Source organism: Pelodiscus sinensis, chromosome 1 (assembly GCF_049634645.1).
Source record: "Pelodiscus sinensis isolate JC-2024 chromosome 1, ASM4963464v1, whole genome shotgun sequence".
NCBI lineage: Eukaryota > Metazoa > Chordata > Testudines > Trionychidae > Pelodiscus > Pelodiscus sinensis.
Genome location: NC_134711.1, coordinates 197,856,564 through 197,874,084, shown reverse-complemented (window position 1 = coordinate 197,874,084; position 17,521 = coordinate 197,856,564). Strand labels below are relative to the sequence as shown.

The 17,521-nt window shown below is 38.1% G+C and overlaps 1 protein-coding gene across 3 annotated transcripts in view; it reads right to left on the bottom strand.

The window, feature by feature from the left end:
* Positions 1 to 17,521, bottom strand: part of CFAP47 (cilia and flagella associated protein 47) — a 665,273-nt gene that overhangs the window by 49,495 nt on the left and 598,257 nt on the right. For all 3 annotated transcript variants that reach the window (XM_075913261.1, XM_075913262.1, XM_075913264.1), the window contains exons 58-60: positions 15,638 to 15,797; positions 14,548 to 14,642; positions 11,215 to 11,376 (exon numbers count right to left, since the gene is read on the bottom strand). In XM_075913261.1, the coding sequence (XP_075769376.1) occupies positions 11,215 to 11,376; positions 14,548 to 14,642; positions 15,638 to 15,797 (417 nt within the window). The remainder of the gene's footprint in view (positions 1 to 11,214; positions 11,377 to 14,547; positions 14,643 to 15,637; positions 15,798 to 17,521) is intronic.

The window sequence follows — 17,521 nt, the reverse complement described above, 5'->3', positions numbered from 1 at the left end:
TGAAGAATTGAGGGTTGCAGAGTTAAGGAACTAAAAGTCAAGCAATGCAAAAAGTAAGATTACTTGAGAAAGCTTAATTTAAGTAATAAAATATGCTGGACTGGTCTGATATAACATGGCTGTTCATCTTACCAACAGCGAATAGCAGCAACTACTTCAGAAAGAGGTCACAACACTGGTATTTTAGGCAGTTACAGATGTAATTCTAAATTAGATTCTCTGTACTTCAGAGACCGTAAGCTGCCCAAGCGCACACACTTTTCCATACATATTTATGGTATAATTCCTCCATACATGAACATGAGTGGGAAAATGGTGTGATTCTGGGTCAGAAAGTAGTAAGCAATGATTGATGTGGAATCTTAGTTTACTTACAGGAAAAATGTCTTGCACGTTTTAAAATATTTTTCAACTATTCACCCTAGCTTCTTTGGTGTAAAAACTTAAATTTGTATTTACTATTTTTTTGCCAAGATTCTGATATGCCTTTCCAACGTGTAACAGGGTCACAGAGGTACACAGAGAACGTTTCTAAAAACACACACGTATCCATAGAAGAAAAAAAAGTTGCTTATCTCCTAACTGTTGTTCTTCAAGAGGCATTGCATATTCACATTACAATGTATGCATGTGACAGTTTCATGCACCAGTGATACCCACAGAGGCAGTCTGATCCACACCCTTGTTCTTCATTCTCAGGAGCTGCAGCTGTGGTGAGGAGTGGGGAGGGGTTGAGAGGCTGGGGTCAGGGCAGTTCTGGGGGCTCGGGAGGCCCAGGGGGGCAGAGAGGCCAGGGCTATGGAGCCCTGGCCCTCCCCAATGGCCGGGGGGGGGGGGAGAGAGCTGACCCTGCCTATACCCAGAGACGGAGGTGGGCAAATGTAGTGAGCAAGGGGCATAACCCACTAGTTCTATTAATTGTTTCTTCTCTGCCCTGTGATCCATTGGTGAGAGACCCAGGGTGTTAACTTTCCTTACAATGGCTCAATTGGACATGTTGCAAGACTACTTAAATACCATGGTGATGGACACATTCAGAGATAGAAGGTGAAATCCTGGCCCCACTGATGTTAGTGGTAAAACTCCCATTGACTTCATCAGGCCCAGGCTTTCACTCAAAGAGTGCAGTGTACACAGGTTGTATTCTTCCACTGTATGCTCTGCTGTCATGTAACAGTTTGGTTCTGGAAGTTTTGCCAGTCAGAGTGAAGGAATCGTCCAATATGCATTACAGATGCTGGAGAACTACAACCAAAATGATGGAGGTATAATTTTAGGACCAAATTTTCAAAGCATTTCTTTAGTGCCACATATGTTTTTGAAACAGAAACATAGACTATTTACAATTACACAGAAAACACCTTCAGCCTTAAAAATGCAGTTTTACTCTAAAATGTGATTTGAAAATGGTATTATGTGATTCCAGATTAGTCTTTCATATCTTCTTACTTTACAAGTAAATGCGCGTCAGATTTATAAACTCACTTTTTAGCATCTGAAAATCAGCCTGTTTTCTTCCTAGCTTACATATCACCATGTGACAGGAACTCACCAACACTTCTATTGATGATGTGAGAATCAGAAAATAATCTAATTTAGTTGCCTATAATTGTATTGGCATAGGTTGAAAATAAGTACAATTACTCTGAATATATACTGGAAATCGATCTTTCAAGTAAGGTGAGCCATTTTTACATAAATATCTTTTCAGAGCTGAGTTGAACTTTAAGGGCCGTGATGAAAAGTAACAGAGAGGTAACTGTGGGTATGTCTACACTACTCTCCTAGTTTGAACTAGGAGGGTAATGTAGGCATACTGCACTTGCAAACGAAGCCCGGGATTTGAATTTCCCGGGCTTCATTTGCATAAGCGGGGAGCCGCCATTTTTAAAACCCCACTGGTTCGAACCCCGTGCAGCGCGGCTACACGGGGCTCGAACTAGGTAGTTCAAACTAGGATTCCTATTCAAATCCCAGGCTTCATTTGCAAGTGTGGTATGCCTACATTACCACACTAGTTCGAACTAGCGGGGTAGTGTAGACATACCCTGTGTTAGTCTGATTGAGATAAAACAAAAAAAGCAGTCATATAGTACTTTAAAGACTAACAAGTCTAATAAACCATCTTGTTAGTCTTTAAATGCTACATGACTGCTTTTTTTGTTTTAAGGGGTGTGTTATTTTGGTTTGTTTGTTTGTTTGTGATGCATTCTTTATTTGGGTATTGCCAGTAATTGGAAAATAATTCACTAAGCTAAATTGATAACTGACAAGTATATGGGGGGAGTGATAGAGGGAAGGGTAGAAACTGATAAAAGCCTAATTAATCTTTTAAGTGTGTAGTTATTTTTTGTGGGAAAACAATTATACCTTAAGAATTAAAAAAAGGTAATATACTTCTGCTATTTTTGCGACAATAAGGTTCTTAATACAATTATTTGGCTTAATAGAATGTTGCTATATACAACTGTGGCAATGTTCTAGCTGTGCCCTGTGGGTCCTGCACTTCTAGGTGATTATTGTATGCCTCAGGGGCTTGCTGTGACCCTCCACACTGCCTCTTACCTTTTCTAGAGGAAAGGGTTACAGCTTACTGAACCATCCTCATCATTGGCAAAGTAGAAGGATTGAGGTGAACCCTCTCAGTAAGCCCTGTCTCCCTTTCCAGAAGCAGACTTTTTAGTGGTGTGAGGAGGGTTGGAGTGGACCCAAGCCCACCCATTCCTCCGGGTTCCAGCCCAGGGACCCTAAGTAGCAGCAACTGATAGGCTTTTGCCTCTAGCCCTAATACAGAAGCCTTTTGCCTGGACCACTTCCCCAAATGCTCCCCTAGTACCTTCTCCCTGGTACCCAAGCAAATCTTTTCTGCTTCAGCACAAAAACTCTTTCCTATTTGCAGTCCTCAACTCTCCAGCAATGCACTTCCTCTTCTCAGTCCTTCACTCTTCTCATTCCCCCTCCCTTAGCTGAGGGGACACCTTTTAGAGTAACACACCATATATTAATGGGCTGTAAGTGCCTGATTAGCCTGCTGCAGGCAAGCTCTTAACCAATCTCAGGTGCCTGACTGCCTTGATTGCATGGCTACAGTCTCTGGCAGTTTATTCAGGAAACAGAAAAGCATTCACCCACCTCCTGATATGTTTGCCCTTCACCAAACTATTGTAGCCAGCTGCCCTGCGTCTGTTACATAACATATTGACAATCCACAGGGTTGGTTTTCTTTTTTTTCAATCTATCTTAAGTAAGAGAAATGCTGCAGTGAGTAATTTCATCTAATGCCTTATGGTGATTCTATTAAACTGTTATACCCAGCTGCTTATCTGAAACAATTTTAATTATTAACTACATGTGCAAAGCTTCAAATCAGCTTATATTTGCACAGTGCAAATTTGTTTGCATTTTTCATAAAACACATTGGTCTTAATGTATATTTTTTCATTTTTTGCCAACTTTACTCATTGGAATTGCGGAACTGGGATAAATTAATTAGGCGTAAGCAACATTCATTTAAACTAATTGCAAAACAAGCTGAACAATGCCGATTCAAAAGTTTAAATTGGCTGTTTCTAGGAGCACATTTTTCTAGGAAGGAATGGAGGGGGGGAGGCATAGAATTAAACTTGGAAATGAAAGTAGGGAGTATAGATCAATGAATCTGTCCTCAAGCACAGCTGTAGAAGAGATGACAGGGTGCACTGACCTGAAGATACGATAGACATTAGGAAAATGTACTTAACTTCAAGAGCAATTGGAGTGTGTAATAAACTGTCAGGGGAGGTGGTTTAGGCACTATCAGCGGATATTCAAGAACCAGATATGATAAAAGAAAGGATACTAGGAATAGTTTTGCAAAATGAAATGCAAAGGGAGTTTGTTCCTGTTGGTTCTAAATATACATTTATGTTTCTTACTAGTTTCAGTGTGAGGTTTCTCCCTAGAGTTGCCAACTCTCCCAGACTGGACAGATCAGATGCCATTGTTGCAAATGGTGTCCAGTCAGGAGAGTTGGCAAACCCATCTCTCCCCCAAAAGCTGGGAATATCTCTGAAAAAATAAGAATTTTTGCAGGGAAGGAGAGAGGCTGAGGCTGAGGTCGAGTCTCTTGCTACTTCCACTGGGATGAAAAAACTCATTCTCCTGAGCTAAAGAAACTGAAGGAAACTCCAGCAGGGTGGACTTAGCATTTTCCCAAACCCTTTTTGGCAATGGTATTAATCATTGGGTAGTCTACACTACTGCATTAATACTACATACTACATTAATATGGGTAGTCTACACTACCGCATGTGGAGGCAGGAAAAGGGAATAAGGGAATTTGTGTGCAGCCATCTTGGTCTTGTTAACAAGAGAGCAAGAGTCAGGCTAAGTCTGTGGCCTGACAACGCGAGATCTGTAATTAGACGCTGCCTTTGCCTCTCGCCTCCATACGGAGATAAGGATAGAATGCTGACTCTGGAAAGAACCTTGAGATAAGGAGCATCTGGGTGGAACTAAATAACTGTTAGCCATTGGTGTTTGTAATGGGAAGGAGACTAATTGTTATTGTTATTATATCTAATAGACAGTATATAAACTGCTTCATAATTGCTTGTATTCGAAGATCTGCCTTGGAGGGGGGAGGGCTTCCCCCCTGTCCGAACCAGTTTTTCCCTTGCTGCAGCTCGTAATAAAACTGCCTCTGGCTACTTGTTGCTTACAAACTCAGAGTGAGGACAATGTTTACTTCCACACGCACTACTTCAGGGTACCTATCGTATCCCAAAATACCTATTCCGTGTCTTTTGAGCATGCCTGTTATTTCAAAATATAATGGGCTCGCTATTCCGACATCCCTGTAGTCCTCATTCCACGAGTTGTAAGGGACATTTAGGAATAGTGATTTATTTTCAAATAAGTGCTGTGTAGATTTTAAATTTTAAACATTTAAATTTTCAATTTAAAATAAGCTATTTCAAAATGCATACAGATAGTCCCTGAGTTACGAACGAGTTACGTACCAAGCACTTGATCGTAACTCGATGTGTTTGTAAGTCAGACCTCATTAATTTAAATGGGACCGCGCTGTTCGTAAGTGTGAAATGCCGTTCCTAAGTCGGGGCCACATTTAATGGGAGGTTGGTCGTAAGTGCGTCTGGTCATACGTCGATGCGTTTGTAAGTCGGAGACTACCTGTATCTTATTTCAAGCTACAGATGCAATGTAGACACACTCTATGAGAACACCCAATCCCCCAAGTAAAAGAAAATATGTACTTGTTCTTATTTATCCATTAGTGTTTAGAGTCAACAAAGTATTGTGATATGATCTTATTTTACAAATGCCTTGAAGATTTCCTGTGTATTTCTCTAGCAAGTTTATTACTGTACTTGACCCTTTTGTAATATTCTTGTCTATTTTCCCTACCTGACACTCATTAGTTTATCATTACAAGTACCATCTGCATCCTTTATTAAAAAGATTTGAACACCACATTGGAAGGTTATTCAGAAACAGTTCCTGGCTTCAGAGGAAAATAGTATGTTTGTGTTCATTACTCGGCTACTTTGTATTTTGGTTTCTAAAACGTAAATGAAGGAAGGACTGATATAATTTCTGACTGTGTATTGGAGTTGACTTCTTACGCTTATGTGAAGATGAATCAATCACTTCAGATGAAATTGCATGAGTAATTGGTTTCATGAAAATTCTAAAATATATTCACTTGAGTAATAATAATTCTGATTTGTATAATTGTGACTGATTTTTAAGAATCACAAAAATCGGATTCTTCATAAGAGTAGGGAAACAGCAGAAACAGTGATGTGTAAAATCATACAGAATCATGCTTGTTATTTACACTCCCCATCCCCCCAAAATTCACCAGTTTCCTCAAAAGATTTGCTATTGCTTTGAAGAAGAAAAGTTTCTTTTTCAAGTAGCACCTGTGGTTTTGCTTTAGGCACCCAAGATACAGAATGTCCAGTGCAGGTTCAGTCCATCAAAACTGATTATCTTGGTCACACCTAAAGCCGGGTTCGAACTGCATTTAAAAATGGCGGCGCCCGGCTTCATGCAAATGAAGCCCGGGAAATTCAAATCCCGGGCTTCATTTGCAAGTGCGGTATGCCTACAATACCCTCCTAGTTCGAATTAGGAGGGTAGTGTAGACATACCCTTAGAGCAGTGGTCTCTAACCTTTTTACACCCAAGATCACTTTTTAAGTCTCAGAACAGGTGAAGACCTGGACCTGGACATAGGTGGTCTTGCCTAGTAGCAAGAGCATGTATCAGGTCTAGTGGGTATAGCTGGCATCCAGCTTGGAGAACTAAGTTTAGGGTCAGCACCAGAGTCAACTGCCAATTACCAGAGCTAAGAGTCAAGAGTTGTAGCCAGGGTGAGATACCAAATGTCAGAGCCAAGGGTCAAGCGAGAATGAGAAGTTGGAATCAGGGTTCACAGCCCCAGCTGGTAACTGATAGTTGGAGGTCAGGCACAGAGCAGGAGCAAAGGGGGAATTGGGAGCAAAGGTAAGGTTGAGGAAGAAGACAGGAGTGAAGCAGTAATCAAGAACAGAGATGGGTGCATGATACAAAAGGCAGGAAGCAGGCACAAGCAAAGTCCAATGTAGCAGTAAGCAGGAGTCACCTAGTTGCCTGGAAAACTTCTTATGCCTCCCTCTGGCTTAAATAGCATGGTTGGAACCATTGTTAGAGCTGGGGGATACTCCAATTAGAGTTCCCATGGAGGATGTCTAGACTGAATCTATAGTTTTACGAGCTCCTTGAACTACCAGGTTTCCACTGACATTGGTTAGAAACCATGATGTTATGGCTATCCGAGAACTCATAAGTTTGGGTTCAAAACCTGGGACATCACAGTTACCAGCCTTGAGTCTTATGTATTTCACATAATCCAAATAGCCATGCCTGACAATTCCAGGAGTATGGAAAGCATTTAATCCGCAAAACTTCTAATTTGGGGAATATGAACAATTAGGCTTAAATGCTGTTTTCATGTTACTCATGAAGACAGTTATGAATTACACAAGGAAAAATGAAAGGGCATGCCAAATTACAATCAATATTTCTGATTTCTTCCCAGATCCTTACATTATTGAAAATTGAAATGTCATTGTCAGTATTTGGGTGCAAATGACCACACCAAGCATACTGCTTTGCTTCAAAGTTCCCATGTCTGGTATTCTGCAAACCATGACTTCCTAAATTGGAGAAAGATTACCTAAAATGATACACATAGCAAACTTTAGATGATCTTCTCATAGGGTATGATATTTAGCCTTAATAACAGGTCTTCTAAGTATAAGACATTATGGAAAATCTATAACCTTTACTAGTTAGGCTGCTGACATCTCCTAAGATCACTGACATCACAGGTGTCAGTGTAACTGTTGCAATGAATGTATCTTAACATTCATTGCATAGGCAAAATACATTGAAAAAAGTAGCTGCTGGGCATATATCGCCTATGCTTTTCAGAATTGAGCTATTCTGATGATGTTACTTCTTAAAATAATACAGCATATTACATAATAATCCCGGCAAAGTGCTAAGAGCCAGGTTTTTAAAGGTACCTACATTTATTTTAAAATGTGGTACTATGGACCTTTACAGTAGTGGTTCCCTAAAATAGCTAAACTTTATTTACAGTGGATTTTTAAAAAACTGCAAACACTAACCATCTGCATTTTAGCTGACAATATATTACAAAGGGCTTATCCAACAGAAATACTACACTTAGTACTGCACATATTAACCTTTTAGCTGTAGGATCATTATGGGATTGAATCTGTAGGACTTTGGAACACTTTATAATGTCATTATAATTGTATAGTGTTAAGATTATCCCCTTCTTTTGGATTTACAATAATTTTCTATTTAAATCAAAATCGTGATGAATGAGCTAAAATAATAATTCTTTGAAGATCTGAAAGATGCTTGAAAATTTTCATATCTCAAGGGTCTATTCTTGTCCAAATTATTTAAATACTGAAACACAGTAATAGCTGTTTAAATCTGCTCTTCCTGTAATTATAATCATCTATCTTTGGATATAAAAATCGGTTACTACACATCATGTACATACTCTGATGGATCGCTGTTTCTGAAGTAAAAAAAAAAAAAGAGCTGTCATGTTAGAGTTTTACACTGTTATTTACATTACTACTAGTAGTCTGTAGCACATATAATAGTACCATTACACTTTATTCCCTGACAGGCATCAAATTTATCTAGAAATAATTACATTATAATGCCATTGACAGAATTTTGAAAACTGCCAGAGCCATAAATGATCCTTGTACCTTTGGCATCAAAGCATTTCATTACCATACTCCTTGCCTGAAAAAAAATGTAATGTCCCAAATCAGTGTGTTTCAATAAATACAGAGGCTAGTGTTAATAAATCTGAAATAATATGCCCACATACAAAATGAGCACATCAGGAACCTGCAGTTGTTTTAGAATACTGTCACATTATTCATTTCAATTTAAATACTAGAGTGTTGGAGACTTAGATAAAATAATGTTTTAAATAACTATTGTTCATATATGATACAATTATAAAGACCAAGATCACGTGCTATTATTAAGAAATATACTTTGATATGCAACAGCTCTTTCAGAATCAAATAAGGTCATGTGATAATATTTACAACTCTAAAGAGAGACAAGATTATATACTGGGAATTACAGAGCATATTTTTCTAGAATTAATACTATTGTTTTGCAAAGTACAAGGAAGCTAATCTGCAGAGCCTACTGTTCACAGAGACAGTGCTGGTTATCCTTGACTATACAGCACTGGATTAAGTACATATTATTCATCCTACACTCTCCTCCTGTTTTCACAGACATTACATAAAAGACAGACTGTTAATAAGTCTGGTATGAGAGACCTCAGATATTTGATTCTTCTGTCTAATATTCACACAATAAACCAACCCAGAAGGAAGGAAATGAGACATTTTTAGGGCAAACTCTTGTAGATTTCACAATGAATTGCACTAAAGTTACCTAGCACAGGACTTCCTGTAAAACAATGTAAAAGAACAGCAGAAAATGTCACAGGACCAGTTCTAGGCCTGGCTCCAGTGGCACAAATCAACCACAAAGCTAACTCAACCTGCCCTTAGACTGAAGTTTGGAGTGGTGTAAAACTGCCATGGTGACTTTTATATTGCCACCCATCTTGGCTTCCCCAGTGCAGCGGCTGTGAGGTTATTGGATTGTCCCTCCTCCCAACGTAAAAATAGGTTAAAGCCACTTTAAAACCCTATTCCTGAGCAGACCTTGTATGCTTATTCATAGAACACTTTTAGAATGACTTTTTTTTCTATAAATGGACTGTATAATTTTGTATCCACAGTCAAGACTGGGTGCCACCTGCAGGACACAATCATTTGTGAATTCAAAGATGACACCACCTAATTTGTTGCCACACATCTGCAAAGTTGGGGAGATGTCTACATTCTAACATTTGCATCTGCAACTGGTTGCAAGTACAACACTGTAGTTGCAATCATAGAAGCCAGGGAGGAAAATTCAGTTCCTTAAGATAAAATTCTACTCCTATACACACACACTGTAACTTCCCCTGGAGTTACTGGGAGTCATGTGAGTTTATCTAAAAGCAAAGTTTCTGATGGGCAAGAGATACAATGCTATCATAAAAAGATAAATAGTTAGGTAAAAGCTTACAATTTCATCCACTATGAGTACAATTTGGGAATTGCTAAAGGTGATATCTGAAGAGCATAAAGACAGTGGATCAAATTCAGCCCTGGAGTAAACAAGCACAACTGCCACTGACTTCAGTTGAAGTCCACTTACACAGAGTTGGATTTAGCCTTACTGGTCAGGCTATTCATGCAGGCTATGTCTACACTGGCATGATTTTCCAAAAATGCTTTTAACGGATAAGTTTTCAGTTAAATGCATTTTCGGAAAAATCACGTCTAGATTGGCAGGATGCTTTTCCGCAAAAGCACGCCATTTTCGTGATCGGGGCTTTTTTGTGGAAAACAGTACTATGCTGTCTACACTGGCCCTTTTGCGTAAAAGTCTTTCGGAAAAAGACTTTTGCCCGAACGGGAGCAGCATAGTATTTCCGGAAAAGCACTGATGATTTTACAGGAGATCGTCAGTGCTTTTCCGGAAATTCAAGCGGCCAGTGTAGACAGCTGGCAAGTTTTTCCGCAAAAGCAGCTGATTTTGCGGAAAAACTTGCCAGTCTAGACACAGCCGTAGAGTTTAAGGATTTAGGGAATATGGATAAGTGTAAGGGAAATTTGCTCTGAAGCAGATGCTCAAACTGGTTCAATAGGTGCAGAATACATGTACTGTAGCTTGTATAAGACACAAATGCACTCTCTCTCTCAGGTACTTGTAACATCCTTGTTATGTCGTGTGGAGTTCCACAATATAGGAAGAAATCAGTGGAAATACAGAGAACTTGAGTAGTTGCAAGTGTCCATATTATTGCAAAGCACAGAACTAACTAGAACAAGCCCAAACCAGCTGGGCTGACCCCAGTGACCTAACTCAGTAACTATAACAACAAGACCTATATCTACAACCCAATACACAACAATCCTCCCCTTCCCTTCTCGCTCTAAAATTGCTACTGTGAGAGTACTATGAAAAGATGACATGTCTCAGAGGAAATCAACTTGTATCATATCCTGGGCTGATGAAACCAATGAGCAGCAGTCATACTTTGTTAAAGCTTATTGCCCCTACTCAGCTCACATTATTGCAGGTAATGGATCCAGTGGTAGGTAATGTGGCATATATATAGGACAACCCACAGAGAGGTGTCTTCCTCCACATCCAGTGTATACATACTCATTCATCACAAAGTTTATGTGAACCACTTCTTTTTCATCAATTAATTCTGCCCTGCACATGGTCAAGTCTAAGTTACCTAGTCATTCACTAGATAGTAAATGGGAAGCCATCCTCAGACCTGAGACTGGTGATTGGTACAAAAAGAATAAGCAACTCCACCTATTCTCCCCTCCTCCCCCCAGATATCTTACTTCTATATGACTACAGTACTGGAATATTTGTTAGGTCCAATATGCAGTAGGAGGTTTCTTTGCTTTTGGTAGTAAGTCCCCATTTCTTTTCACAGAGACAGGGCCAGGCTCTACATAGTATATTATTTGCAGTTTGCGCTATAATTGAATTTATTATCATATAATTCTTTCTTACCAGCAGTAACCTGAATTTCATCCTGGACACTCGGTGTCTTACTTTTAGTGGTGATAGCAATATTTCTTGCTGTTGGCATAGCAGTGGTTCCAGGAACTACACCAGTTAACAGAACTTCCACACGCTCCTCCACTCTGTCTCTGGCACGACAGCATACAACAGCTACAGAAAAGAAGGGATCAAATTTTGGAAAATGATGCACACACACACAGAAAGAGAGAGAGACAGAGAGAGGGAGGGAAATAGAGTCATAGATGTCTAGGTTAGAAGGAACACATATGATAAACTAGTTTAATTTCCAGCATAATACAGTTCATAGAATTTTACCTAGTACAGCCTTTACCAATCCCATCACTTCTTTTTGGATTACAGCATGTCTTTAAAGAGACATCTAACCATGATTTAAAGGTTTCAAGTGATGGAGGATCCAACACATCCCTTGATGTTATTTAAATGGCTAAATAGCTTCACTGTTTAAAATGTGTACCTTATTATTAGCCTGAATTTAGCTATCTTCAGCTTACAACCACTGAATTTTGTTATTTCTTTATTTGTAAGGTAAAAGAGCCCTCTACTAAACTGTTCCCATGTAGGTAACTACAGACCTCTATAGAGCAAAACACCTCTTAACCTTCTCTTTGATAAACTAAATAGACTTAGGGTGCATCTACACAGCAGAGCTTAATTCAAAAGAAGCTACGCTAATTGAGCTACATCAATTACGTATCTTATTTTGAAATTGGGAGCGTCTACACAGCACTTATGTCAAAATAGAGCACTCTTCTCCCAACTTCCCTAACTCCTCATACAATGAGGGTTACAGAAGTCAGAGTAATAAGTCCTCCAGCTTGACAGTATTTCGACATTATTTTGAAATAACTGCTGCTGTGTAGACACAGATTGTTATTTTGAAATAATGCTACTTATTTCGAAATAATGTTGCTGTGTAGACATACCCTTAGATTCCAACATTTCTCATTGGATTTCCTGAGCCTAAAAAAAAATTAATGGAGATTGCCTATCTCCTAGAACTGGAAGGGACCTTGAAAGGTCATTGAGTCCAGTCCCCTGCCTTCACAGCAGGACCAAGTACCATCCCTAACAAATTTTTGCCCCAAATGGCCTCTGCAAGGATTGAACTCACAACCCTGGGTTTAGCAGGCCAATGCTCAAACCACTGAGCTATCCCTCCCCCAAGCCTGTATCATTCTTCTAGCTCCTTTCTGAACCCTTTTCAACATCCCATGCTCTATGCCATCTGGATACCGGAACCAGACACGGTGTTCACATAACGGTCTCCCCAACACTGTAGACACAGATAGCATCACTTCCCTATTCACACTTCATATTTCCAGTTTATATATTTAATAATCACACCAGTCCTCTTTGCCACTTCATTTCACTAGAAGCTTATGATACGTTGGTTATTTACCAGATCTCTTAATTTTTCTCTGAGTTACTGCTTTCTAGGATACAGTTTTTGTGTATGGTTCAATCATTGCTTCAGTGCCCCTGGGGTGTCAGGTTAGGGAGTTTCAGGGGATCTTTGACTCCATCACACCCCCTCACCAGCTGATCTGGTTCTACCATGATCTTTTCTTGGTGAGTTGCTCCTTTCATGGTTTCAAAAGTCCAACTAAAAGTTCAAAGATCCAAGGACATAATCCTTCTGACTCTGTTAGCCTTATCCACAGCCTGTTACCTGGACTCAGTCTCTGGAGACTGGCTTTGGATAATGATGTATCATTTATAGTTACCATTAGAGGCCTATACATTTGCTACTTTTAATCTAATGCACTCTATTAATTTTATACAATGCTACATTCTATAATCACACTGTGGAGTTCTACATCAAGCACTTTACAGAAGTGTATTGCAATGCAAAGGATAAAGTATTATCTAATCAACTAGTGCAATAGTTTGAAGTTTTGACATTACAGCCTGTAATCAGTAGGCAATTTTAATAATACTTTTTCAAAAGAAATCTAATACAATCCTTATGTTTAGGATACCAATTTTATGGGAAAAATAGATCTCTCGGAGATCACTTGCTATACTATAACTGGGCAATGGGACATATATAGTGGGACATTACATACTTTAAGTGTTTAAGTGTTTCTGCTGAATTGGTATCTGTTTTTATAAGGATAAAGTATGATCCATTTATAACTCTGGATTGTGAGATGGAAAGGAAATTCATAGTATATAAATAATTGACACTAACTTGCCATTAAATGCTATTGATATTCAGAATTAATGCAAATATGTTGGTATGAACTACAAATATTTACTGTGCATAATCTACATGACAACAGAGGCAGTTATAAATATTCAGTTTTCATAACAGTGTTTAGAAATTTAAAATGTAATTACACAGTATCATGTGATTTAAGCAATTTATTAATGCTAGCATTTTTAATGTATAGTTACCATGCCTTGTAAAAACAATGGCCTAAAGAAAACTGCTGGTTGCATGGTACACTAAAGATATGAAATAAGAACACACACATTTGCCTTTGTACACATTGTTTTCATGCCAATGAGAAAAGTTATAATGGTGTCATACTGGGCACAAGTGGAAGATTTGATAATATTCTGCTTCACTCCTTTAACGAATACAGGAAATTAGTGAGATGAAAGTTCTAATTAATATCATATTGGCATCTGACTTGCAAGTTAAAAGGCCCTTAAACAAAGCAGAACAATAACAGCACAAATAATATCTATTCCCATTAAGTTCAATAATTTTAATCCTCAAGGTGTCTCTCATCTTCCCACACCAAGATAGGTTGTTTTTATTGGCCAAAGGGAAATTCAGTATAAAACTAACTAGCAAAGTTTGAAGTTCCTTTATCTACCCACATGCAGTGCTTCTATGAAGGCTATTATTGTCTAAACCAGTTCACAATGTCCATGTTATTTAATAGGATTTAAAGAAAACCAATTCTGGAGTTATACCCTGATTAAGAAATAGATGTATTTAATTTAGTAGTAAATGATACACTATTTATTTCCAAAGTGAGCTAAAACAAAAATCCCATGAACATTAGTTTATATAATTTAGCACATATTAATTTTCCTGGGATTGTTATAGAAACGTTAATGTGATTTGAATTCTTCTTTTTCTAGAGTTTGATAGATTTACTCACTGCAGACTGACTCCAATATTCTGCTGTCCTTACATATTTGCAAAGGTTTTATGGACACGCAGGCTGACATCCACCCCTGTGTCAGTCTTCTGTATGATGCAAATTCCAAGTGTTAAATGTCAAAAGGAAAGCAACTGTTTTAATTATATTGCAGTTTTTATGTGGCTTATTAACTATTACATACCTGGTGCTGATTTATATGGTTGTGCTTCAGGGATTCCATGAATTGGGTAGATCCAACATATTCCACGGATTTCTCCATTCTCTGACATAGAGATGCTGTTTGGAAATTCAAGTAAAATATGTAATTAACTTAGAATAGCTAAAAAACCTGGTGTTATTGATTTTAACTTGAAATTGTGGCCAAAATGAGGGAATTAGGTTGCCTCACAGGAGATACTGGGAAGGGACCTTCACTTATTTAGCCTAAAACAAAGACACATATAAATAATTATTTCAAATATATTTGTTATTTTGGTTTGTGGTCATATTTCCTGAGTACTTTCAGTGGGATCACTCTCCCTCTTCTGTTTTTGTACTCAAACTTCCTTGGACTCAAAAGTTCTCAATGTGTCTGATTACGTTCCATTGCACCTTGTGCAATTATTAACATCTATGCACAGCAACTGGAAAGTGGATGTAAAATTGAACTAAATCAGAAAATTAGCATTTACACCCACTACGTAAAGGTGTAAATTTATCGAACAAGATAAAGAATTGAGCTGTGTATTCAAGATATGAGAACACTTGGTCTGATCTGCTGTCATATATCAGCACAAATGGGGAGCAAGTTCTTTGAATTTGGTAGGTATATTAGTGGAAAGCTGACAAAAATGGAATCAGAATATGGTCAATTATATGCCTGGTAATTGCTTACACAAAATATATCTAAAGGAAATTTACTGATTTGTTATTAGTTCAAATTTAGAACTAATTCAAATTAGTTCAAAGAGCAATGGAAGAATCCACTGGATGATAATTTACCTAATAAACCTAAAATCGGTGGCAAGAAATTCACTTGAGTTTCCAAAGTTAAGAAAATGAAAGGCAGGTATTGAAATTGACCAAGTGCTAGTTACCATTGCAATTCTTTATTTGGAAGTTTAAACACTTACACAGAAACATCATTCAGCATGGACAAATTTCTGCCCTTAGAAATACACATGAAAATCAGTCTGGAGGCAGTAAGAATTGCATACAAGTATCTGAGGGCAAAGATTGACTATGGGGACTGAAAATGTTCAACAATGATTTTTTCCTATCCCAATAATTACCTTTTCATGTCCTTGTTTAATTCAGCAGCATCATTATAGGGCCAGTTTTCTCCGTCCTGCCTCACTACATGAATAATCACTGCAGCTTCATACAATTTCATTGTGTCGGGCACAAATAATACGGGGATGTCCAGTTTACCTTTTGGAGGTAGAGGGATTGCTGGAAAATAATACAACAATTTGTCACTAAGGTGGAAAAGGCATAGTTTGAAAGCTTTGAGAGTCATTTAGTCACTTCCTATTTATATAAGGTTTAGTCTATTCCACAGAATAATTACTTTGGATTTTATCAGAAAGGACTTTTTCTCAATTATAACAAAATTATGTTAACCTTTTATTGTAAGTAGTCAAATAATATATTGTTGCTCAGCGTGAAATTTACAAGTGATTTACTTAAAAACCCAGCTCCCGAACACAAGTGCCTACTTGAAAAGTTCAGCTCTCACTTACAAAAAGATTCTAACCTTCATAGATATTGAGAAAAGGTTGCAAACATGAAAAGAAGACACCTTGCAGGCTCAGAAACCTGTAGGTGAATAAAAAAAACAAAGTAATTTAAGTCATAATTTTAAGGTGATCCCATGATCTTTTGTGGTCTGACTCACGGATTTTGACTGTATGGGCTTAACAATACTATTAAGAGTCTAACGCTATATATAAAGATCCAATCAAAAACATTCCTTTATAACTGTCACATCTCCACATGGCTAAATTATTGTTTTCCTGATTTGCCTTAGCTTAATGAGAAATATTTTGTATGAGAGGAAATAATTAGTATATTTGGATAGGTAACTGAATAGCATAAAGTACAAAAAAAAATTTAAAAGTATGTTAGAGAATGTGATGTTTAAACTAATCATCGAATATAGCTACTAAAACTACTTTGATATTTTAGATTTTATCTATTAACATCACATTTTAAATTATTTTATGCTCTAAGGTTAAGTTGCATATCCCTTACTTTGACAACCATTTCCTTTATGTATACTTTAATAAGACTTATCTTAATGTTTGCCACAGACTTTGCTCGTATATTTCATCCCATGTTGTAGGTACAATATCTCCCAGAGCCCTTGTTTGTACCTCCCCTTTTTAAATTTTGATCTTCTCCACATCCTTAAAAGCCTACAATGATAGTGATTTACACAAGTGCCCAGTGGTTAATCTGTATTGGAAGAGGCGCTGAGGCTCAAGCAATTAGGTTCCAGGGCTCAAACATTTTTTCTTTTTATATTCATAACTGATACAGCAAGCCCAGAGGCGCTGTGGCTCAGTCCTACGACAAGCCTTGAAAGTGGCCATCTTATAGTGAAACCTGACTCTAAATACTTTATTTAGTATGTCATTTTGGATAAACAGGTTTACTGATATTGGGGAGAAAGTCTTCCTAACATATATGACTCCAGCTACGAGAATAGCACAGGTGGAGTCTATGTACCTTAGGTTGAATTTCTATGGTGTCCCCACTGTGGGAGATTGATGGTATAGTCTTCAGCCCATTTCCCTTACTCCTCGTGATCCAGTGGCGTACCAGGGTCAACAAGAGCACCACCAGTGGTTGATTTAGCAAGCCCTTTCTAAGGATATTAAAATGTGTTTAATTAAGTAATCGGGTAACTGCTGAAATTTTCTGGGAGCCTGTAACTGTGAACATTAACCACTGACATCACCTTTCCCTCCTCCAGGAGAGTCAAGAACTCTGTACATGAGTCCAGTGGGAACAACACTTGGAACTTAGCCATTGTGCTCCAAGAGTTAAAAGTGTATCAGCTAAGAACTCCCTGTTGATTAGCTACATGCAACTGCAATTAACCACATGGTATATACTTTACAGCCAAATAAATCCCCCCTTTTGGGAGGGGGGCTCTTTAGCCTTGGGCATAG